The sequence below is a fragment of the Trachypithecus francoisi genome, unplaced genomic scaffold, assembly GCF_009764315.1.
Source record: "Trachypithecus francoisi isolate TF-2019V2 unplaced genomic scaffold, Tfra_2.0 Lachesis_group19, whole genome shotgun sequence".
NCBI lineage: Eukaryota > Metazoa > Chordata > Mammalia > Primates > Cercopithecidae > Trachypithecus > Trachypithecus francoisi.
Genome location: NW_022681464.1, coordinates 20,296,799 through 20,322,992, shown reverse-complemented (window position 1 = coordinate 20,322,992; position 26,194 = coordinate 20,296,799). Strand labels below are relative to the sequence as shown.

The 26,194-nt window shown below is 38.7% G+C and overlaps 1 protein-coding gene across 2 annotated transcripts in view; it reads left to right on the top strand.

The window, feature by feature from the left end:
• GALNT1 (polypeptide N-acetylgalactosaminyltransferase 1) overlaps positions 1 to 26,194 on the top strand; it is a 125,687-nt gene that overhangs the window by 43,914 nt on the left and 55,579 nt on the right. The window contains exons 1-2 of one of the 2 annotated variants that reach the window (XM_033177963.1): positions 1,670 to 1,704; positions 22,057 to 22,293. In XM_033177963.1, coding sequence (XP_033033854.1) covers positions 22,155 to 22,293 — 139 coding nt within the window. In that variant the 5' untranslated portion in view covers positions 1,670 to 1,704; positions 22,057 to 22,154. Of the gene's footprint in view, positions 1 to 1,669; positions 1,705 to 22,056; positions 22,294 to 26,194 lie in introns of those variants that run through there. The other variant, XM_033177962.1, reaches the window with a different exon arrangement.

Genomic DNA, 26,194 nt, shown 5'->3' with positions numbered 1-26,194 from the left:
GGAAAATATGCATATTTTTCTGAAACTCTAACGCAGTGTTCTGTTGTAATGATCTGGCATTCATCTTCGTGCGATTAAAAATTAAAATATGAGGAGAAATTAATGACTTACCTGGCCTTTGCTCTTCATACTCCTTAGCATGACAGTTAAGATTTCCTTTGTTCTGAACACACCCCTTTAGTCGTATCTCCCAATTAATTCTTCTGTTTGCTGTTCCCCAGACATTCCCTGCAATTTCTTGCCTCCCTATTTTAACTCACACTGTTTTGTTGACTTGAGATATTATTTTGCCTTTTCCTAACTCATACCAGTTCTCCAGTCATTCTCCCCACCAGTTTCTCTTTTTTGTGCACTATAGCCCATCACAACTCTTGGCATCTTTTGCAAAGATTTAAGTTGTGAAGTGACATGCAAACTCACTTTATTATCTCTCCTTCTATATTGCAAGCTCGTTGAGGATAGGGACTGAACATTTTTTATGTTTGTGTGCATCATACTGCTTAGTGTAGTGTTTTGCACATATTTGAGAAAGTCTGAGTGAATTAGGGATATGTGATTCTGTGATAGACTAAGTAATGCCATGTCTGAGATGAGCAGGTCATATACCAGGTTCTAGTTTGTAGCTCTTAAAGTTTATGTTGACCTTCTGCTTCTTTGCAGTCTCCTATAAAAGTAGAGTCCTTAATTTAGGTCCTCCACTGATTTGTATCTTCATTTTTTTCTTCACAGGATATATACCTATATAAATCAGTAATTGTAGGTTGTAGATTGGTGTGTCAGGATGCTTTTCACTGTAGTAGCAGAATACCCACTGTAGCAGCAGTTAAATCAGTGAGGGCTTTATCATCTTGCATAACAAGAAGTTCAGACGTGGGGAGGTCTGGTCTTAGGGTTGGTCTGGCTCCATGAAATCATGAGCGTCCGGTGTGCTCTCTATTTTTTCCATTTGTCATCCTCAGCATGTCAGTGATGGCATGTTGGTGATGACTTCCTTCATGGCCTCAAGATGGTTACATTATTTCTAAGCATACACTACTGCTGTACTTTCCAACAATAACCAAAGGTTGAAAAGTGTAGTTTCTCCTTCAACATCTCTGTGAGAGATATAACTTTTTCTGAATGCTTCCTAGCAGACCTCCCTTTGGGTCCCATCAGTCAGGATTTTGTCACTTGTATTAGCTAGAGGAATGGAATGACCGTGGTTGGCTTGGACCATTCAGGAATAGGTGGCCTAGCAGAGAAGAATCACTTGAACTCAGCTGGGGGTCCAATGCAATGAAAAATGTCAGGGTGGGGTAAGGAACAGTGTCTCCCACAGTGCTGTGTAGGTGTCTTTGGCCTTCCCACCTGGAAAGTTAAGATCCTCACAGTTTTCTAAGAGGGAGAGAGATAATTTTGTATTTCCACTGAGCTTGGTGTTGGATCTCAGTAATAGTTTATTTATTAACTCACTAATTCATGTAATATACATTAACTCAACACATTTTGTGCCACGTACTGTGCTCAGTATTGGGGAAGTAGCTGAATAAGGCACGATCCTGGCATCAAGTGGTAGCTGCCTACAGTTAAGTGGAACAGGTTGGCTGACTAAGGGGGGAGAATGGGTTATTCTGAAACAAACTGATTTTAGGACATTTATTTTTCAACAGGAGATGTGGGACATGTGGATTTGGGATATGAATTCATTTGAAAAACCACTTTGGGGTAAGTTGATAGTTGGGAGTGAATGACTTTAGGGCTCTCCTTCTCTTACATTAGGGTTTGATCTTACAGCTAGCTTCTTAGGTTTTAAAAATTATGTTGATTGGACTTTATGCCTCATAACAAACAAGAGAATGGCTTGTACTAAAATCCCAGTTTAGTAATTTGAGAAATGTAACAATAAAGCATAGTCCCAATACTAATTAATTAGTATACATACTTCTGATTAGGGAGGTCAATCTGAAGGCTAAATAAGGACCAGGTTCAGAAATTGAAAATACTTGTTATATAGGATTTAACCTGCTTGAACTTACCCAGTAATCCTGCCATGTGATCTGGAAATCATTCCCAGAGCCAGTGTTGAAGATACAGGGTGAAAGTTTGTCTATGGGCTTGGCTTTGCAGTGTTCCAAATGACCATTTGAGTTCTTGTTGCATAAGTATACATGAGAATTGTTTATTTAATCTGAGAAGGTGCCTCTAGAAATAATACCATTTAAAATTTACCAAGTGTGTACTGTCATGTATGAGTGTGTTGTTCATTTTCTCATTTAGTTTAGTGCAATTGGGACTATAAGGAAGATACGTTTTTCTCATTTAAAGGAATGAAGAGGCTCAGGTTTTTGCAAATATAGTAACATTGCAAGGAGTCACATAACTAAAAAGTGTTGGAACTGAAATTTGAACTCATATTTAAATTTCAACATTTGGCCTAATAGACACTTACTTCTGTCTTAATATGCTGATTTTGTGTGGGTTCCCAAGACCCACCCCAGGTTCAGTGATTGGCTAGAAGGACTCACACTATCCAGCATACAGTTGTACTAACAGCTAAGATTTATTGCAGCACAGGAAAAAGGTGCACGGGGTGAAGTTCAGAGGAAAACAGGCACAGGCTTCCAAGACTCTCCTCCCTGTGGCGTCACACAGGATGTACATAATTCCTCCAGCAATGAATCGTGACAACATGTGTGAAATGTTGTCTACTAGGGAACCTCATTAGAGAGTCAGTGCCCAAGATTTTTATTGAGGCTGGTCATGTAGGCATCTTCTGCCTAGCACATACCAAAATTCCAGATTCCCAGAAGGAAAGCAGGTGTTCATACAAACAATGTTGTTTCTAAAGTTTAGGCACAGTGAATCACATTTATCATTTAGGGAAAGTTTTATATCAGTGTAGGAAACTGTTCACCATTCAAGTGTCCACATGCCAGCCAAGGGCCGATCTCGATAACCAAGTCCTTCTAAGGATAGCAGTCTTATGCCTGTTAACTTTTTTCCTGTACGCTGATTTATTCATTTGAAGAAGTTGTGATTATGATCATTCAGCTTTTGACAAGTAATGAGAAAAGTAGGTATGATGTCAAACTAAATTCTTTAATGGAATCTGTTTTGTAGAGGGTGGTGAAGTCCCAGTTGCCACTGATTTTCTGGAAGGATGCATGCAACATAAAGTTGTACCCACAGCTCAGGTTTATTACAGCAAAGGATACAATGCAGGAAGAAGGTAAATGGTAGAGAGGGTAGGCATAGGCTTCTAAGTCCTCTCTCTGTGAGAATCACAGGGACATGCTTTTCTCTCCAGCAGTGAGTGATAGAGACACATGCAAGATGTCTCCAGCCAGAGAAGCACACAAGTGTTACAGTCCAGAGTTCTTACAGGGAGCTAGTCACATAAGCACATTCCTACCATATGACCAGCTCTGGTAACTGAAACTTGGGACCCCACACCAGACACCAGGTATACATCATAAATCTTAATGGTTACTTTAAAACAATGCTGACAGCCTGGTACATCCTGACTCACTGCCTGGAGCACACACAAAAAGATCATTAACAAGTGACTGTGAACAATCCAGGAACATAGTTCTCAGAGTTTGGCTAGGGTCATTGCTGTGACTCCAGGAATCTGCTAGAGATTAGCACGACCTAAGTAAAATGGACCTCCTGTGTTAACTCTATTCACACAGTTGAAATACTGTTGCATTTGTTGAATGCAATATTTAATGCTAGATATAGTCTTTATAATATGATATTCTAAATGTATAAACAATAATTGATAGTAAAATAGCTGACCAGTTTTATTTCTCTGAGAAGTTTGTAGATTTTTTTAAAATTAGGGATTTGTAGGTTCTTTTCTTTTAGGGTGACTTTTGGATTTCCTATTTTTGTCCACAACTATTTGTATTATATAATGATATGTGTTATGTTGAAGAGTAATACAAAAATATTAACTTAAAGACAGTTATTTCAAAATTAACCTTCACTTTGTGAAGGTCTTCCTTGTGATTGGCTTTACAACACAATGGGATCCTTTTTTACAGAATTTGTAGATTTGCAGAAATACCAGTTTTGCAGAAAGCACATCAGCCATGTTTTTTTTTTTTTAAAGAATGTCTGATTCTAGGATATGGAGTCAATCTTTGCTGCTTTATTTATTGCTAATTGAAACCTGCTTTCTGTTATACAAAAACAACAAAGTGGATGAGGACAATCCCATGCTTAAAAATGGGACATTGTGAGTTAACATAGTTAAATAGATTCCCTTACTTTTCCTTTTCCTTTTCCTTATTGCAAAACTTTACAGACCCTTTAGTAGGACAATAGGCAATGTGAATCTACCAGGACAAATAGAGTATAAACTATATCCTCGTCTTACTTGACTCTGGAATCTCTTTAGTGAGAACTGTCTCAGTTATTGGTCCTGCAATAACTGTTATTTAGAACAAAATGGACCAGAGGGAAAGAATGTCTTAAGGACAGGGAAAGTCCATTAGAGGGTTTTAGGTCAAAGAGAGACAGAAACAAAACAACTGTAGAAAAAACTTACTTTAAACAAACAAAACCTTGTATCATATGCTGCTTTCTGGTAAAACCTTTTCAGAAACTTCCGTATCTTGATGTTTCTTTTCCTGTCAGGTTTCCTTAGTTGATATTTCTCTTTTGTAATGTGAATGACATGTCTCTTAGATTGGTGTTTTAACAGTGTGATTAGATGTGGGTCATTACCTTCATGCTTGTACCACCTGTGATACCTGACGCAGTATCAAGAACATCATTTGCTGAGACTTAATAAATATCTGGAGAGCATGAAATGAGTTGTGACTCAAAAATACAGGCATGTCCATGTGATTGTGCTTTGTTTTATTGTACTTCACAGATACTACTTTGTTTTGTTTTGTTTTTCCAACAAATGGAAAGTTTGTGGCAACCCTACACAGAAAAAGTCCATAGGCACCATTTTTCCAACAGCATCTGCTCACTTTGTGTCTTTATGTCACATTTTGGTAATTTTTAGAGTATTTCAGAGGTTTTCATTATTATATCTTTTGTGGTGATTTTTGATCTTTGTTGTTGTTATTGTAATCGTTTTGAGGTGCCACAAACTTGTGCCCATACAAGATGGCAAGTTTAATCAATAAATGTGTCTTTCTGACTGCTCCACCAACCAGTCGTTTGCCTGTCTCTCTCCCTCTCCTCGGATCTCCCTGTTCCCTAAGATACAACACATATACCACCACACTCTGCTAAGCAACAGTATTGAAAGGATGCAAATTAATAACCCTACAGTGGCCTCTAAGCATTCAAGTGAAAGGAAGAGTTATGTGTCTCTCACTTAAATCAAAAGCTAGAAAAGATTACACTTAGTGAGGAAGGCATGTCGAAAGCAGAGATAGGCCAAAAGCTGGGCTTCTTGTGCCATATAATTTGAAAAGTTCTGAATGGCAAGGAAGAGTTCTTGAAGGAAGCTACTCCAGTGAACACACAAATGATAAGAAAGCAGAACAGCTTTATTGCTGATAAGACAGTTTTAGTAGTCTGCATAGATCAAACCAACCACAATGTTCCCTTAAAGCCAAGCCTAATCAAGAACAAGGCCTTAACTCTTCAATTCTGTGAAGGCTGAGAGAGGTGAGGAAGCTGCAGAAGAAAAATTTGAAGCTAGCAGAGATTGTTTCAGGAGGTTTAAGGAAAGAAGCCATCTCCACAACGTAAAAATGAGTGCTGATGTAGAAGCTGCAGCAAGTTATCCAGAAGATCTAACTAAGACCGTTGGTGAAAGTGGCTACACTAAGCAACAGATTTTCAGTGCAGACAAAACAGCCTTCTATTGGAAGAAGATGCCATCTAAGACTTGCATAGGTAGAGAGGAGAAGTGAGTGCCTGACTTTAAAGCGTCAAAGAACAGACTGACTTTGTTAGTAGGTGATAGTGCAACTAGTAACTTTAAGTTGAAGCCAATGTTCAGTTACCATTTTGAAAATTCTGGGGCCCTTAAGAATTGCACTAAATCTGCCGGGCGCGGTGGCTCAAGCCTGTAATCCCAGCACTTTGGGAGGCCGAGACGGGCGGATCACGAGGTCAGGAGATCGAGACCATCCTGGCTAACACGGTGAAACCCCGTCTCTACTAAAAATACAAAAACTAGCCGGGCGAGGTGGCGGGCGCCTGTAGTCCCAGCTACTCGGAGGCTGAGGCAGGAGAATGGCGTAAACCCGGGAGACGGAGCTTGCAGTGAGCTGAGATCCGGCCACTGCACTCCAGTCCGGGTGACAGAGCGAGACTCCGCCTCAAAAAAAAAAAAAAAAAAAAAAAAAAAAAAAAAAAAAAAAAGAATTGCACTAAATCTATTCTGCCTCTGCTGTATATATGGAACAACAAAGGCTGGATGACAGCACATCTGTTTACAACATGGTTTATTAAATAATTTAATTCCACTGTTGAGACTTGCTGCTTAATAAAAAAGATTCCTTTCAAAATATTACTTTTCATTGAGAATGCACCTAGTTACCTAAGAGCTGTGATGGAAATGTACGATGAGATTAATGTTTTCATGCCTGCAAATACAACATTTATTCTGCAGCCCATGAATCAAAGAGTAATTCTGACTGTCAAGTCTTATTTAAGAAATACATTTCATAAGGCCAATACATTTCATAAGGCCATAGCTGCTGGGTCTGACCCTCAGACCCTTACTGAGCGACACACTCAGACACAGGTATCCAGTGAAAGAGCAGGCTAGGGGACCGGGGCTGCTCATGTATCCCAAGGAGGGTGTTGTAAGGAGTTGTAGCACCCGTGGCCCTGATAAACTGGTGCTGCAGGCATTTATTTAGTACAGATATATTGACAAAGGCCTTGAGTCAACACACTTGTGGGTAATTAACATGGTATCATCCCCCCCAGAGCAGTCCTGCACTCAGATGATTAAAGGCAAGGTTCCAAGGCCTAAGTAAACTAACTTATCTAGATCAGTTTCTTTACATCTTCTTGTTATCTAACCTAAGCTTTCAGGCACAGGGTAAGAGAATCTGGCTGCCTTCAGCCAAATCCTTTTCCGAAGCTTTTATAAAATCTCCCGGCCTTCCAAGAAGGTTTGCATCTTTCTACAATTTTTCCCACCACATTGACCGACACATAGCTGCCACAGACAGTGATTCCACTGGTGGATCTGAGCAAAGTAACAGAAAAGAGTTTCACTGTTCTAAATGCCATTAAGAACATTTCTGGTTCATGGTAGGAGGTCAAAACATTGATAGGAGTTTGAAAGAAGTCTAGTTCAACTGCAGATGTGGTGGCAATAGCAAGAGAACTAGAATCAGAAGTGGAGCCTGAAGATGTGGCTGAATTGCTGCAATCTTAAGATGAAACTTGAATGGATGAGTAGTTACTTACAGATGGGGAAAGAAAGTAGTTTCTTGAGACAGAATCTACTCCTTGTGAAGATGCTATGAACATAGTTGAAATGACAACAAAAGATTTAGAATACTCCATAAACCTAACTAGATAAAGCAATGGCAAGGGGTTTGAGAGAATTGACTTCAATTTCGAAAAACGTTCTACTCTGGGTAAGATGCCATCAAACAGCATTGCATGCTATAGAGAAATCTTTCATGAAAGGGAGAGTTGATGTGGCAAAGTTCATTTGTATCTTATTTTAAGAAATTGTGACAGCCACTCCAGCAGCAACCACCCTGAACAGTCAGCAGCCATCAACACTAAGGAAAGACCCTCCACCAGCAAAAAAGTTACGATTCACTGAAGGCAAAGATGATTGGTAGTATTTTTTAGCAGTAAAATTTTTAAATTAAGGTATATACATTACTTTTAAAGACAATGCTGTTGTGTACTTACACTACTATATAGTATCAACATAACTTTTATTTGTACTGGGAATCCAAAATATTTATAACTCATTTTACTGAATATTTGCTTTATTTTGGTAGTCAGGAACCAAACCTGCAATATACCCGAGGTATGCCTGTAGTGAAACTTTGTTTTTTTAAGGAGCAACAATATAGTAGACATAAAAGTTAGGTGCTGTGCATTTATTTTTAGTAATGATATCATTTTGAGAAACATTTTTGGAATTTTATTTTAAACTTCTCTTAGACTTCTCTTGAGTTTGGCTCTTTTTCCCATCAACATTAACTTACTTTTTGTGATCTTTATGCTTGTTTGATTTGTAGAATTGTTCCACCATAAATATTTAAATACTTCTAACTACTAGATTTCTTTCTTTTTTTTTTTTTTTTGGTCAGACAAAATCTTGCCCTCGTCTCCCAGGGTGTAGTTCTATGGCGTGATCTCGGCTCACTGCAACCTCCACCTTCTGGGTTTAAGCAATTCTGCTGCCTCAGTCTCCCAAGTAACTGGGATTACAGGCGCCTGCCACCACGCCTGTCTGAGTTTTGTGTTTTAAGTAGAGACAGGGTTTCACCATGTTGGCTAGACTGTTCTCAAACTCATGACCTCAGGTGATCCGCCCACCTCGGCCTCCCAATGTGCTAGGATTACAGGCGTGAGCCTCCATTCCTGGCCTTAACTACTAGATTTCTTTTGCAGTATTTGGATTATTATTTTAAGTAATTAAATGATCAATCATAGCTACTGCATTTTTTTTTTTTTTTGCCTTATTAAAACCTACCCTTTAAGATCAGGAATAAAACAAGGATGCCTGTTGTCACCTTGCTTGTTCAATATGATGTTAATACTGGAAATCTTCACAAGGTAGCCGAATTTAAAATCAATAAATAAAAGTAGAGGTGCATTTCTATAAATCAGCAATAAACAAAGTGATACCATTTCAGGTAGGAAAAAGTATAAAGTATCTAACAAGTATTTTGTAACAAAATTTGTGTTAAACCTTTAAAAGAAAATTATAAAATTTTATTGGAAGATGTTAAGAAAGGTCTAAATAAATGGAGAGAGAGAATATTGTTATGAATTTGACGATGCTATTAGAAAGATAGCAGAGCTCTCCAGTTATTTATATTTTTATTTCAATCTAGTCAGAATCTTGACAACTTTTCTTTTTGGGTTGAAAAGTTGATTCTAAAATTTTTGAGGAAGACTTAACAGGTCAGGAGTAGCCAAGGCACTCCTGAAAACGTTGTGATAGGTGAGAAGACTTATTTTTACCATATATGAAGAATTAGTATAAAACTATAAAAGTTAAGATGACAGTATGGTATAGGGAGAGGTAGATCAATAGAAGAGAATATGAAAACCCAGAAACTTGGCTTCTGAAAAAGTTGGTATTGCACTCCTTTAAAGAGAGCTTTTCATAAATAGTTCTTGACAACTGGTTATCCCCATAGGAGGGAATGACATTGAATCCGCGCTTACATGGAAAAAGCAAACCTTTAACATTTTTAGATATTAAAACATTGTTTGTAATGATTTCTAGATAGAGAAGATTTTCTTAAAACACAGAAAATATGAACCATAAAAGATGCTCCTTTTTTTGTTTTTACAGATGGGGGGCTTGCTATGTTGCCTATGTTGGTCTTGAACTTCTGGCCTCAAGCAATCCTCCCAACTTGGCTTCCCAAAGCGTTGAGACTATAGGCATTAGCCGCCATACCCAAACAAAGATACTTCTTTTTTATTAACATTGGGAAAAGGGCTGGGGACAGTGGCTCATACCTATAATCCCAGCACTTCGGGAGGCTGAGGCGGGAGGATTGCTTGAGCCCAGGAGTATGAGACCAGCCTGGTCAATATGGGGAAACCCTCTCTCTACAAAAGAAAAAATACAAAAATTAGGAGGGCATGATGGCGTGTGCCTGTAGTCCTAGCTCGGGAGGCTGAAGTAGGAAGGATTCATTGAGCCCAGGAGGTTGAGGCTTCAGTGAGCCATGATTGTGCCACTGCACTCCAACCTGGGCAATAGAGGGAGACCCTGTCTCCAAAACCGTAGGAAAAGATATTGCAGTACATTTAACTCACACAAGGCTACATTAGGATCTTCACAAGCTAACAAGAAAAACACAAAACAACACATCTAGTAGAGTAGTGGACCAAACTTCAGTAGGCACATTAGAGAAGAGGAAGTGGAATGATCAGTAATGTCAGAGATGGTGGGGAAATGCAAATTAAAACTATATTAAGATACCAATTACATCAGATTGTCAAAAATAAAAATGTCTGACAGTAAGTGTTGTCAGCGATATAACACATCCACCACATCCAGTGATGTAACAGTTCACATCTGGTGGGTGGTTTCAGCCACCCTGGGAAAACAAATTAGTGATATCTGATCATATTGAAAATATGCATACTGTGTGACCTAACAACCATACATATATACTTTAGATTGGGGGTCGGTGTGATGACTCATGAGTTTAGAATGGTTTTTAACATTTTTAAGTGGTTGGAAAAAGATAATATTTTGTAATTTATAATGTGAAAATTATATGAAATTCAAGTTTTGGTGTCCAAAAATAAGCTTGGAATATTGTCACTCATTTACATACCTCTTACAGATGCTTTCATGGTACAACACTAGAGTTAAGTGGTTGCAACAGACATTGCATGGCTCAAAAAGCCTAAAATCTTTATCATCTGGCCCTTTGCAGAAAATATTTACTGACCTCTTCTCTAAATAAATAGTCTTGCACATGTGTACTAGTAAACATGTTCAGGAATGGTCATAGCAGTATTGCTTGTAATAGTGGAAACCTAGAAAGAACCCAAATGTCCATTAAGAGTAGAGTGGAGAAATATGGTTTGCTATGCCAGTGGAATACTATTCAGTAATGAAATGGAATTGGATGCATGAATGGATCTGAGCATATGGATGAATCTCAGAAACAGTGTTAGAAAAAAGCAAGTCAGGTTTTTCCACCTATAAGCAGTTCAGAAACAGTGAAGTATAAACAAAGGATTGTTAAAGATACTCGTGAGGTTAAATTATCAGGACAAGGAAGGACCGTAAGTTAAGAATAGGGATTGCCTTTGAAGAGTTGGGGAAAGGTGGGATTTGAAAGGGAATTTTAAAAGTCATGTTCTTATTGTTAACCTAGGTGGTGGTGATGTATGTTGTATTGTGATCATTTATTTCTGTGACACATTTTATATGTACTTTTTTGATATTTTATACGTTTTTGTGATCTGGGGCATTAAAAAGTATCTTTTCAAATAGTATGGTCTGTCTCATAATATATAATTATGACCCACAGAGGGGAAGCTCATCAGCAGACTAGAAGCTGCTTTTTACCTGTAGCCCCCTCTTCCCTGGTTCCCCAAGCATTCTGGTTGTATCAGGAACCCAATTCAGATTTTCTTAAGCAGAAAAGGGGACTAATAGGAGGATTCCTTGGTGGGTCACCGAAGCCAAGGAAGAGTCAGGGACTTGGTCACTGTCAGGGCGCTCTGCCTCTCACCTGTATGTCTCTGCTTGGCCTCCTTCTTTTTAGCTGCAAGTGGCCTTCTGCATGTCGGGGGCAGTGTGACTGAGTGCAGTCCTAGAGCACAGCCTTCCAGGTCTGTGACTCAGGAGGCCAAGAAGGAGTCAGGTCCTGTGGTTAGCCTGGCTAGGTCATTTAACTATACTGTGGCCAGGCAACTGGATCTGTTACCAGAAGAAACCCTTCAAGGAGGAGAGGAGAGGTTAAGGGTCAGAATCATGAGCCAGGGAGCCACCTTTGTTTGTAACGGTTACATATGTATTAAGTGTAAAGCACTATGTGTGGCATTCTGTCACACCTTTGTGTGGATATTAGGGCTGTTTTGACATTAACACTAAGATGCCGTGATGTTGCCTAAGACATGACACTGAGACATGGCTGAGGTGGGAAGAGGTGTTAGAAATGTCTGTTGAGCGTATTACCTCTTAAAAATCAAAATACAGCATGATCAGCTGTCCTACCACTTTACAGTCACACCTGTCTCCTTACCTCTTCCCATGAGGACATTTAAGGCATTAAGTACTTGAGTTTAAATAGATGTTACAAACTTGGTTTAAAACATAACATGTATCTGGCCAGGCATGGTGGCTCACGCCTGTAATCCCAGCGCTTTGGGAGGCTGAGGTGGGCAGATCACTAGGTCAGATTGAGACCATCCTGGCTAACACAGTGAAACCCCGTCTCTACTAAAATAAAAAATTAAGCAGGCGTGGTGGTGGGTGCCTGTAGTCCTAGCTACTCAGGAGGCTGAGGCAGGAGAATGGCGTGAACCCAGGAGGCGGAGCCTGCAATGAGCTGAGATCAGGCCACTGCATAAAAAAAAAAAAAAACATAAAACAAATCTACTATTCTGAATGATTGGAAGGGCATTTAACCCATTGGTGTTTAATTGAGATGCAAATTTGTAGGTAGTTTGTATCTTTTGCTTTTCTGTTTGCCAGATTCTTTGCTTTGAACATACATTACTTTACAAACAGGAAAAGTATAAACTTTTAAAGCCATCCTGGCTAACACTGTGAAACCCTGTCTCTACTAAAAAAATACAAAAAATTAGCCGGGCGAGATGGCGGGCACCTGTAGTCCCAGCTACTCAGGAGGCTGAGGCGAGAGAATGGGGTAAACCCGGGAGGCGGAGCTTGCAGTGAGCTGAGATCCGGCCACTGCACTCCAGCCTGGGCGACAGAGCGAGACTCCGTCTCAAAAAAAAAAAAAAAAAAAAAAAAAGGTATTGCTGGAAGTCAGTTTATCGTCTTAAAAACTGACACTGCACTCAAGACACTAAACACTGTATTCCCTAAATTGAAACATTTGAGCCAATAAATTTTGTAGGAGTTTATTTACATGATGACTACCCAAAATGATAAGCTTGTTCTTCTGACCTCTAAACTTGAGATAACACCTGGGAAATAACTACAGAAAGAGAATATCCGGGTTTTAATGAAATTTTGTGGACATCAATCTGGGCAGGAATTTTGGATTTTTTTTTTGCTAATTTTTGTTAAATGCTTATGTTGAATAAGAAGATTGTAAGACCTGAAAATTGGTTCTCCTTTTTCTTTGTCTAGTGAATGAGGCTTCTCAGTGCTAAATTTTGATCAGTAATTACTTGACAACTCAAAAACTGTGGCAGAAGTGTTGGCCTGAACACTTTATAGGAAGCTGGGAATATAAATTGAAGCCTACGGGACTGGAGCCGTACTCACTTTGGCTAGTAGGGTTAGGCCGAATAGCTGCTACTTGGTTTTGACAATTTTGGCTTCAGTTATCTTTCCACAGATTCACTTTTTTATTGCTATAAGGTAGGATCCAAGTTTATTTTTTTAGTTATATGGAAAGCCATTTGTCCCTGCATCAATTTTCTTTGTAGTAGCATCTTTTTAGTTTTCACACTTGTATGAATTTGTCTTGGGGTACCATATAGTTTTAAGTACTTCTGCTTTATAATTAAATCCCGTCCAGGCCATGTGCACTGACTCACACCAGTAATCCCAGCACTTTGGGAGGCCGAGGTGGGCATATCACTTCAGGTGAGGCGTTCAAGACCAGCCTGGTCAACATGGTGAAACTTCGTCTCTGCTAAAAATACAAAGAGTAGCTGGGCATTGTGGCACGTACCTGTAGACCCAGCTACTTGGGAGGCTAAGGCAGGATAATTGCTTGAACCCAAGAGGCAAAGGTTGCAGTGAGCCAGGATCCCACCACTGCACTCCAGCCTGGGTGACAAAGCAAGACTCTGTCTCAAAATAGATAAATAAGTAAATGAACAAATAAATAAATAAATCTACTCCCCAGAGCCTCATTTAGGTTTTGATCAGAATTATATTGAATTTATAGATTAATTTTGGGAAGAACCTGGTATTCATTTTCTCATCTATTAGTTAGTTGTTCTTTTGTATCCTTCAATAAAGCTCCACCTCTTGTACCTATTGGGTTTTTATAGCTATTTCGAATGTGGTTTTTTTGTTTTGTTTTGAGATGGAGTCTCGCTCTGTCGCCCAGGCTGGAGTGCAGTGGTGCAATCTCAACTCACTGCAAGCTCTGCCTCCCGGATTCACGCCATCCTCCTGCCTCAGCCTCCTGAGTGCTAGGACTACAGGTGCCCGCCACCATGTCCAGCTAATTTTTTGTATTTTTAGTAGAGACGGGGTTTCACTGTGTTAGCCAGGATGGTCTCGATCTCCTGATATCGTGATCCCCCTATCTCGGCCTCCCAAAGTGCTGGGATTACAGGCGTGAGCCGCCACGCCCAGCCAGTTTATTTATATATTCTAGTTAGTTATTACTACCATATAGGAGCATGACTGATGTTATATGTTCATCTGTATTCATCTGTCTTGATGAAATCAATAATTAGCTCTAATGGTTTATCTACTGATTCTTAAATAATTTCTATGTAGAACTCATACCATCTGCAGATGATAATTTTGGCTTTTTTCCCCCTAAGCCTTATTTCACTTTCTTGTCTGTTGCTTGGACCTTCAGTACGGTGTCAAACTGAAGTGAGGATACATAACTTGCCTTGTTTTAACTGAAGCTCCATCATTAAATATGATGTTTATTGTAGATTAAAGAATTCCCTTTCTAGTTCTAGTTTGCTGTTGAAGTTTTCTGTTGCTGAATAATGAATTACCTAAAAGTTTAATGGCTTTAAGCAATGAAATTATCTCATATTTTCTTTGGATCAGGAATGGAAGAGCAGTATGTTAGTGCATTTTTACACTGCTATGAAGAACTACCTGAGACTGGATAATTTATGATGAAAAGAGGTTTAATTGACTCACAGTTCCACAGGCTTACCAGGAAGCATGACTAGGAGGCCTGAGGAAACTTACAATCATGGCAGAAGGTGAAGAGGAAGCAAGCATGTCTTACCATGGGGGAGCAGGAGAGAGAAAGAGGTGGGGGAAGTCCCACACACTTGTAAACCCTCAGATCTCCTAAGAACTCACTCATTATCATGAGAACAGCAAGGGGAAAATCTGCACCCATGATCCAGTTGCCTCCCTCCAGGTCCCTCGCCAACACCGGGGATTACAATTCAACATGAGATTTGGGTGGGGGCACAGAGCCAAACTATATCAAGCAGCTTAGCGGGATATTGGCTCAGGATCTTTCATGAGGTTGTACTCAAGCTGTCAGCTGGAGCTGCCGTCATCTGAAGGCTTGCCTGGGGCTGCTTTAAAGGGGGGTCCCACTTGCATGCCTGGCAGCATAATGTTGGTTATAAGCAGAAGGCTTCAGTTTCTTACTATGTGGACCTCTCCATAGGAATGCTTAAGCATCCTTCTGACATGGCACTGGCTTTCCCCGGAGTGTGATCAGAGAGAGAGCTAGGGGAGGCCATAGAGTGTTTAATGACTCAGTCTTCACTTCCATCATATTCTGTTGGTTAGAATCAAGTCACTAGTAGTCCAGCCCACACTCTAGGAGGAAATTAAATGACACAAAATTTTTGTGTGTTTCTTTTAGTCTGTTCGCCCTCACAGAGTAGTGTAAGTCAGGGCCTTCTGTCTGGAAATCTTTACCTCAGGCCTCTCCTTTGAGCCCCCGAGTGTGTATCCAAGCAGCCATGGTAGCATCTCTCATTGAAGGTTCAAAGGCAGCTCAACATGTCCAAAATCACACTTCCCATCTTCTCCCCTCCAAAAATTGGTCCTTTTTCACTGGTCCCCATTTCCATGATTGACACCATTCTCTATCCAGTTGTACAAGCCAGGATTGAGTTTGTCCTGTCATATTTCTTGAATCTTCCCACTTTTATCATCTCCAGCTTCATCTCACATCACAGTTTCCTTTTCTTTTTCTTCAGTTCACTAGCTTTTCAGTGTTGGGCTCCTTTCTGCTATACAGCCTTTACTATTCACTGCCTATAATGCTTATTTTCCCTCAAACCATGTCTTTCTGAGGGAAGCCTTTTTGACAAAGTCAAATCTATTATGGATGTGTATAGAGCTGTATACCTTCTTTCAAAGCAGTTGTCACAATTAGAATTTCACATTTATATGATTGATTAATGTCTGCTTCCCTGGAGCCAACTCTGAACTTCATAAGATCAGGGAGTGTGTGCATTTTGTTCACCCTTGTATTACCTGCATTTGACACATTCCCTACATTTACTGTTTGGGTGATTGAATGAGTTAATAAGTGGATGAATACATTGTTAGATTCTAGTTCTGTTTGAGAAATAGAGCAAATAAAATATAAAATTAATAAAATAATCTAGACTCTCTTTATTGTGTTAGAGGAGAACACTTGTCTTTTTAAGTCTTTTAGTTTTCTTGGCAGAAACTTTAGCTGTTAATTAAATGAATAGATTTGTTGAAGGGTCTTATATGTAATACCCCTGTCTGGTTAGTATGATGTAAAACTAGTGATCCTGGCTCTGGGTGACTGGGAGAATGCTGTGTTCTCAGGAGAGAGGAGTAAAGCGTGGATCCAAGAGAATGAATCTTTGTTTTCTTAGAAAGTTACTGTCGAGCTGAGATTCTCTCAGAATTTCTGCAGAGCTTTGGTTAGAAATATGAGGGGTAGGAGAAAATCATTTGGCCCTAGAAAATACTGATTAATCTTTGGGAAAATTTGGCATATGATATTAAGAACAGGATCAGGGTTGGGCGTGGTGGTGCATGCCTATAATTCCAGCACTTTGGGAGGCCGAGGCGGGTGGATCACTTGAGACTAGGAATTCCAGAGCAGTCTGGGTAACAAAGTGAGAACCTGTCTCTTACTAAAAAAAAAAAAAAAATAAGAAGAAGAAGAAAAGGAAGGAAGGAAAAAAGGAAGGGAGGGAGGGAGGGAGGAAAGAAAAGAAGAGAAGAAAGAAAAGAAAGAAGAAGAAAAGAATTGGATCAGAAGTTTACTGATATGCAAATGGGCCCTGACTTAAGATTTTTTGTCTTTACAAGAGTGTAAAACCATCAGAATTTATATGTAATGTATGGTATTCAGTAAATTGCATAAGATATTCAATACTTTATTGTAAAATAAGCTTTGTGTTAGATGATTTTGCACAACTATAGGCTAATGCAAGTGTTGTAAGCACATTTAAGGTAGGCTAGGCTAAGCTATAATGTTCTGTTGGTTAGTTGTATTAAAGGCATTTTCGACTTTCGACTTAAAATGTTTTCAACTTATGATGGGTTTATTGGTACATAACCCCATCATAAGTCAGGAAGCATCTGAAATTAATCACTATACTTTGATATTAACTCTACTTTTATAACTTTAAAAATAAATAGTTAAATGCATTTCAAATGGAAGGTTTTAAGTTACTGTGGTTGGAACAAAATAAACAACTTTAAGTTACTTCGAAAATGAATTTTGGTATGCATCTTTTGAGAAAACATAAAACAGTTTCTCTCTTTGTAAAACTGGCATTATTTCTTTGAGGTTTCCTCTCCCCCATGTTTATTTATTTTTAAGTTGATTGAGATTGATTTTATTTACAGTAAAATTCTTTTTAGGTTTAGTTTTATAAGTTTGCACAGTGGACACAGTTGTATGATCACCACCCCAAGGAAGTTATGGAATGTTTTCATTGCCACAAATTCATTTATGGGCAATCCCCTATTCCTTTTTCAGCCCTTGGCAGCCACTGTTCTGATTTATTGCTGGTTGCTGGGTGGTGTTTCATTGTGTAAATATAGCGCAATTTGTTTATCCATTCATCAGATGATGGACATTTGGATTGTTTCCAGATATTGATGATTATAAGTAAGCTGCTATAAAGATTTGCGTACAGAGCTTTGTGTGGATATATTTTCCTTTCTTCTGAGTAAACAGGAATGGGATTACAGATTCTTCTGGGGAGAAACGCAGCTGTTTTTCAGAGAGCCTGTACCATTTTGCATTCCCACTGGCACTGTATTAGAGTTCCAGTTGCTCCAATTCCTTTCCAGCACTTGTTATTTTTCTTTCTTTTTTTAGCTGTTTTCATCAGTTCATAGTGGTGTTTCATTGTGGTTACAATTTAATGTTGAACTTCTTTTCGTGTACTCATTTGCCATCTGAAAAAAGTGCTTGGCTTTTTTGGTAAAGTGACAATTCAGACCTTTTGCCCATTTTATTGGATTGTTTGTTTTCTTATTGTGTTCTGACAAATTTTTTACATATTCTGGATACAAGTCATCTATTAGATATGTAATTTATAAATATTTCTCTCAAATTTGTGACTTTATTTTCTTTCAAAGAAAAATTGGAATTTTTAACTTAATCAATAAAGGTGTATCACCTGAGCATAAACAGATATTTTCTTAATGGTATCTTTTGAAGATTAATTAGGAAGTCCAGTTTTTTTTTTTAATGGTTTGTGCTTTTTTGTTCTATCTAGGGAATCTTTGCCTACGCCAGGTCTCAAAAGGTTTTATTCCAGACCTAGTTAAAAAATTTGAGTTAATATTTTTATGTGGTATAGGATATGGGCCAATATTTGTGGGGTTTTTTTGTATATGGATATCTAATTGTTCTGGGACCATTGAAATAACTGTTAACAATGGACTGTATATGTGTGGGTCTTTTGTAGAGAGCAGGGCTTGGCTTAGTGCTAAGGTTAGCACTCACTGGTGCACTGTTGTCACCAACAATGTCATCTGTGGTGACAGACAGTGCTTTGGCTGTGCCAAAGATTCCCAAATGATGTTGTCAGTCTTCTCCTCTTGGAAGAGTGGGAAATTGCTCAGGTGAAGGCAACACCAGCAGTCTCTGAAAAATGTGGGACGTTCATTCTTCAAACTTCTTTTGTTTCCTGAACCTTATTAAAGGTCTCTGGGCCAAATGTACAATTCCTTTTCAGGGCCTCCTAGATTATGGCTCATCTTTTTGAACAAGGAGATCATGTTAATATTAGTTATTAATGGCTACCATGGACCTAAAAATATGATTTATGACTTAACAATGCATTCATAATTTTGCACCATAACTTTTTATAAAGAAACTGCCTCCATCCCTTTACCTTGAAGAAAAAAACTTCAAAATGTAATTTTAAAAGTCTGATTTTGTAATATATTACTTTTTTCTAGTGATGAAAAATACTGTACCAAAAATGTAAAATTGACCTTGAATTTCTTGGAGCAAATAATGAAGTCTGAAGACATTTTTAGTATATTACTTTGGGGTTTGATGTCCTATAATCTCTTAAAGGGCGGAAATTTGTTGTTAGACAGTTCTCTTCAGCTCTGACTCTTCTCCCCACCTGCTGATTTGTTCTGCGACTGAGCTTTGTGTGCCTTTTGGAACAAGGACTTGGTTTTCTTTGTATCCTTCATTTCAAGGACATTGAAGGACACACAAAAATTGCTTAGTAAGTGGAGAATAAGGAATAACTTTACAATAATGGTGGCAATAAAGGTAGCAATTCGTTCCCTAAATACATTGTACTAGCTTTCATTAAACAAATTGAAATAATAATTATTTAATTATATATGAAAACTAGAATCTTACCTGCAATGCATCATGCAAATTAACAATCTTTTAAACAACTCCTTAGAAAGAAAAATTATCTGCCATATTTAAATAAATGTTTTTTCATTCTTTTACATCTTATATATTTGGCAACATACTTGGAACTTTATCTTCAATTTTCTAAAGACATAAGTAGCTTTATTTTTTTTCTTGAACATAAACAACAGAGTAAAAAAATTCAATTTCCTTACATGTTATTTGCTCTTCACCAGATTTCTTCCTGATACAGTTATGCTGTTTTAAATGAATCTCAAAGAAACATCTCTTGTGCCGTTTTGTCTTTTTCTTTCCTTCTTCATTTAGAAGATGTTTTCTAAGAGTTTTTTCTGAAGCTTGTAGAGATGAGCAAGCCTTCTATGACTTCATTCCCTTGTGGGGAACAGTAATAGAAACCCCAAATTACCAGTGGCTTCGTCCTAAGAGCCAAACCCTGTGGACATTCTTTCTGTGTTATCTCAGCCTCATAGAGGGTCTAACATGGCTTATCCATACTCCTTCCTTCCTTCTCATGCCTCTCTCAGAGGGGTCTGTCTTCTGCAGTATGTGGAAAGTGATGAGTTTCCTGGAGTTTCCGCCCCTTTTTTTTCTCTGCCTTCTTCGTTGGCCACCTCATCCCCTCTGCCAACCCCAGCTGCTGCTTGTGTATGTATGTTTAACAAACCTGCCTTTTCACATCAGACTCAGTTACTCCCCTGACTGCCTGTTGACACCTCGACTTGAGGCCCCTCACATTCAGTGTGAACTAACTCAACTCATGATTTAGTCCGTATTTCCTTTCATTATTGTATTACCATCATCCATCTAGCTAGTTATCTTGGCCTTAAATCTGGGAATCATTTTTTTGCCTGTCCTTTATCTTCCTTTCTCCTCATACCCCATGTAGAATGTGCCAGACACCCCTCTTCTCCCAAACACTTCCCCTTCACTGCACTTCACCTTCAATCTTAAAAGCTAATTGCACACCCTTGCAAAACTTAAGTAGAAGTAGATGAAAAGTTATATTTACATTTAACTATTCTGCAGGCATTTTTTAAAAATAGGATTTTAGAGATCGTAAAACCACATTTGAAATTCAGATATTGCACCAGCAATCAGGCTGCTTTGCCAGTGATCAAAAGAGGCAGCTTTTCATATGAAATAACACAAAATATAAATGTATGTATATAGTTTATCTGGTGAGAACTGTTGTTCCATGACATTGTGCACTCTAATGCTTTAGGTTCTCCCCTCACCTCAGTTACCATAGTTACCAGTAGTTGCTCACTACAGGTGACCCAGTATCAGGTATTGAGTAAGCATGATTTTCAGGTAAGAACACGACAGTAGCATCCTTGTTTTCATCTTGCAGTCAGGGAGTATTGGTTTGGTGAAAGGAGGAATATGGCAAGTGATCAAAGTCCCTAGAGAGATGAGCATAAATAGTGACTTTACATTTATAAGTATCACTTAGTGTTTTCTCAGGTTGCTCTCTAGCAACCTTGTGAAGTAGGCAAGAACTGCTGTATGTATTTCATGGATAAACTACAGGCCTGCCCTGAATTGTTCACGTAAGTGCATCTCTGATGGCCACCATGGAACTTGTTGCATAAAGTTGTCCTTGTAAGAAGCTGCTACCTTGCCCACACTCTGGTCCGTCCAGGGCGTCTGCATTTGTAGCTTTCAGCATGGACACAGTGCGAACTCTTGTTTCCTCACTCCACTTCATAGGAATGCACTTGATTTATATTTCCCCTGGTCTTCAGTGACACAGGCTTTGAGCCTCAGAGTCAGCTGCTGAGCGGGAGATTCTCTGCCTCTCTGAGGTCTCTCAGGCTGCTTCAGCATGCTCCAGGATGAATTCCTTATGCTTAAGACGCCTATGCTCAAACTACCCCAAATGACTTTTCAAAATTGTTGACAGTTCCTCTAGTCATTTTCTCATCATGGTATAGCATAATAAAGGGCGATAGCAGAGTGGGAAATGGAAACTAAAAACAGGGAAGTGTATAAAATTATTGTCAGAGCCAAGACTAAATGTCAAATCTTGTGACATATACTTTTCTTTCCCATTATACTTTCCACGAATCTGTTTCCTGAATGATTGGTGACTGTTGCAGTTTTAGATTGAGATTCAGTGTAAAAGAGGAATGAGAGTTAGCTCGGGAAGCTACTGTAGTGCAGGCTCCAAGGAGAACTCTGTTAATTCTTGAGCCTGGGTACTGAATGCGGACAGTTGAAATGCACTTGGAATCACTAGTTGCCTAATCCCCTGTGGTAATTAATAGCTTAACTTTTGCCTTAACACATAATGTAGCAATTGAGTAGAAAAGTAGTTAAGACCCAGGTGTTTGGTGAGTGTGAAATAGTAGCTCACTGTTGTTTTAATTTGCATTTCCTAATTGTAGGGAATTGAGCACTTTTCTACGTGTTTGTTGGCTGTTAGATTTCCATTCTGCAAAGTACCTGTTTATATCCTTTACCTATTTTCCTATTGGATTGTTGTATATTGATTTGTAGGAATTATTTATATAGTCCTGATACTCTTTATATATTTTATAAGCATTTTTCCAAGTCTGATTTTCAAACATAGTCTTCATAGTGAAATTTCTTATTCTTAATGAAATTAATAATTTATAGTATTTAATGTTTATAATATTAAATTAATTTTATAATTCACTTTTGAGGTTCTGAATTTTTAAGTTAATCTTTTTTCCTTTCTTTATAGGGTATGAATGTGATTTCTGATGAAACTGGATTGGAATAATTTTCATCTTTGTATATTTATATATATATTTTTAAATTTTGCATTTGACTTAAAGTGCCATGAGAAAATTTGCATACTGCAAGGTGGTCCTAGCCACCTCCTTGATTTGGGTACTCTTGGATATGTTCCTGCTGCTTTACTTCAGTGAATGCAACAAATGTGATGAAAAAAAGGAGAGAGGACTTCCTGCTGGGGATGGTGAGTGACATTTTATAATACAGCTGTTTAGATCAGTATATCACTGGTTTTTACTAACTAATTTGGGTAATATAAAATTTTAACTTTTTTAGATTAACAGATGTCCCTGACTTCCTGTAGGAGATACGATGATCATATTGATAGTTCTCAAATGGGTTCATCTAACAGTTAAAACCATTAAAGTATCGTGTATAGAATTGCTAAATTCGACTTTTGTGTTCAATATTCAGTGTAGTTAATTTCTTACAAGTTACTTTATGTTACTTAATAATGTGGGTATCTCATAGTTGGGAGTATCAAAGTTGTACAGAAGATTAGTCTAATGCTGAGTGGAGCATTAAAATTGCATTATAAGGTATCAAAAGAGATTACTCCAGCCCTCCCATCTCAGTCCTAAGGGGAAGAAGTTTTTATAGATGTGATCTGAAGAGGTTTTTGTTGCTGTTGTTAATGTTGTACATAGCTCCAGTTAGCACTTCTAGGGAGAACTTTTAAAAAGATTGGGTGATAGAGTAGAGGCTGGAGTGAGATCATTGCAATATCTAGTATGGAAAGGAAAGAAAATATACAAGTATAAAGGAGGGAGGGAATAGGTAGTACTAATATTTTTGTCAGAGGACTTTGGAAAATTCAGTTTTAAACTCCTTTTATTCAACAAACAAATGTTGCCCTTTTAAAAAAAATTTTTTTTTTTTTTCATTTTTAACCATAATGAAAATGACTGCATAGCAAGAGTCAGTAATCCAGTTGTTCTGGGCTCTGAACTCTGTGATTAGTTATAGAATACATGGCTGTACAGCAGTTCTACTATTTTTAGAAATTATATACAAATAATTACTCTTTCAACATGTTTTCTTTAAGCATATAGCCACATTTAAATTTTTTGCACTTTTATAATGAGAAGGGCCTTTGATACCCCAAAATTTACAATAGAAAAAAATATTAATTTGTATTGTTAACTGTACCAACTTAACTGTAATTGCTATATGTGGGCTTACATAACTGGTTCTATTTATATCTTCCTGGGAAATCTGCCTAAAATTAGGCTCAGTTGCTAGCACTGAATTCCAGTAATGCCTAGGCTAATTCCTAACTTAAATTTTCACTTTTTTGAAAGGTTTTAATACATTTTTCATCCAAAGTCAGCCTGTTAGTTTGTATATTTACTTTATAGCTCTGCTGTTTAGTATCTTTGTTGGGTGACAAATTGTTGCCTCCTTAACTGTTGCTAGAGCTGTACTCATGACGTCTATGTTTAAATCAAAGAACAGGTATTACCATTCATCAGTCAGAAACTTGAGTATTCTTTTCCCAAACAGAATGGAATAAATTTCCCTTCACCCTACCTTAATTCATTGCCATTTACAATAAGCTCCTGGTGTTCTATCTTAAATGTAAAGACTTGACAGTGAGAAAGAATAGGCTTTGTAGCATGTGAAGATTCACTTGAATGTTTTTTTGACTTTTATATGTGCTGGGCAAGGTGCTAGGTTTTGTTGATAAACAATTGAACAAAAAAATAAGACAAAATTCCTCCCTTCAGGGAACTCACAGTCTAATGGAAGAGAAATAACAATAATAAATACCAGTATAATAAATATCACTTTAGGAATATGCACAAGAGTAGAAAGGAAGGAATGCCTTGGGGTGTCTGAGAAGCTGCAGTAAGGAAGTATGTTCCAGCTGAGTATCAGCTTGAGCAGGTGTTTGTTAGGTCTGTTGGGAGAGGGGAAGACCTTCCAAGCAAAGGAAAGAACGATGTGCAAGATTAGCAAGTGAGAACAGAGTTGATAGGAGAACAAGAGCACAGGATGAAGCTTGGGAGGTGGCAGAGGCCATGTCACACAAGGCCTTTTATGGCATTGTAGGGATTTTGGACTTCACCTGTAGACAGCGGCATGGCGCTGAAGCATTTTAAACAAGGGAGTAAGGCCTGATGGGACCTGAACTTCTGGAAGAATGCTTTGTTGGTCATGTGACTAGTGGACTGGAAGAGAACAAGGCAGGTAGCAGATACCAGTCTGAGACTGTTGTGAGAATTTGGAAAAGAGCTTGAAACAGACACTAAAATGACATTGGAGACGGAGAGGAAATGAATATATATGAAAAGTATTTAAGTAGTAGAATTTATATAACGTGGGGAGCCATTGAATATAGAGAATAAGAGAAAGAGAGAAGTCTAAGGTGGCTTTCCTGTCTCCATGGTTGGAAGAATTGATGTTCCTCAGAAGAGGAGCAGCTTTGATAAAAAGGTGGATGCATGAAGTTGAATTTGGAATTTTTTTTTTCATTTTTCTTATTTATTTATTTATGAATGAGATGGAGTGTCACTCTGTCACCAAGGCTGGAGTGCAGTGGCACGATCTTGGCCCACTGCAACATCTGCCTCCCGGATTCAAGCAATTCTCCTGCCTCAGCCTCTTGAGTAGCTTGGGTTACAGGTGCATACCACCACACCCAGCTAATTTTTGTATTTTTAGCAGAAACAGGGTTTCACCATGTTGGCCAGGCTGTTCTCGAACTCCTGACCTCAGGTGATCCACCTGCCTCGGCCTCCCAAAGGGCTGGGATTACAGGTATGAACAACTGCACCCAACCTCAGTTTGGAATATTTAACTTTGAGAAACTGGTAGAGTTGTTCTGCAGTAGAGGATGGTCGAGATGGAGAAAACAGATGGGAATTTAAGCCTTGTCTATACATGAGGCTGTGCACGGTATGTGTAGAGTTGGAAGACACAGACTCCCTGTTGGAGAGCCCCTCCTGGAGGGTCACTGAAGGAAGAGAAGGCTTCCCAAGAAGTCAGAGTAGAATGAAAAGCCCCAAGGAGTAGGTCATAGAAGCCCAGTCAAGGGTGGTGTTTGCTCAGAGATTTTACCTGAGATAAAGTGTTTCTGATAGGTTTGGTATAGGGCTTCTTGTGACCCTAGCAAGTGTCATTTCAGGGATGGTAACTGTGGAAGTCAGTGGATTCTGGATTCAGTATACCGGAGAAACAGTAGGGATGTGGCTGTTCTTTAGGAAGCTTCAGCATGAAGGGAAGCGTGTAGTATACAGTAGTTACAAGAGAGAAATGGAGCCGAAGTTGGTTTTCTATGTATTTATTATTTGTATATGTTCAGGAAGAGGTTTAAACTATAGGGGAAAGGAGGGATACTTGAAAGAACAAATTCTCAGCAGATGAGACAGTGTGGTATCAGAATCATGAAAAGGATTCTCCTCAAAGAGCATTCACAGATTATTATAATTTTGACAACCACTAGTGGCATGAGTTTCAAAGAAAAAGACTGGGTTTTGTACAGAAGTACAAGCTAAAGGAACAATAATCTGAAAGTAGCAGTGTAGAGGTATGAGATGGCATCATTGCCTCTGGAGGAAAGGAGAATGAATCATTCTCCCAGAAACAGTTGTGAGGTTAATGGACTCTGGAGGAGAGCTAGACTTCAGTTAGGTCTGAAGATGGAGCCTGTGTGTTGTGGAGACCAGACAGTGGAGAGGCTTTACAACAGCCTGGGGGTGTCAGGGTGTTCAGGGGACAGACTGAGAAGGACGTCCCAGTGTGAGAGAAGGGCTGAGCAGCCGGAGGGGAAGTACATAGCTAAGGGGAGATAATCTTTGAGGTCCATGGTAGTCTTAAGGGGAGAAATGATTAGGGGAAGAGCACAGTTGATGCTAATAAGCAACAGTGTGAAAAATCTGCTTTGATGTGAAGTTTCAGTGCAACAGGTGCTGAGAGGTCCTAAGTCTTTTCAGAGCCCAGAAGTTATTAAGGTTCTGCTAGTGAAAAATTGCTGTGGTGAATTTGAAGAGGTGTTTACTAAAGAGGATCAGGGAGAGGGGATGGGTAATGGCACCAAGGATGCCAACTTTCTAGTGGAATTAACATGTGCATGACCTCAGAGT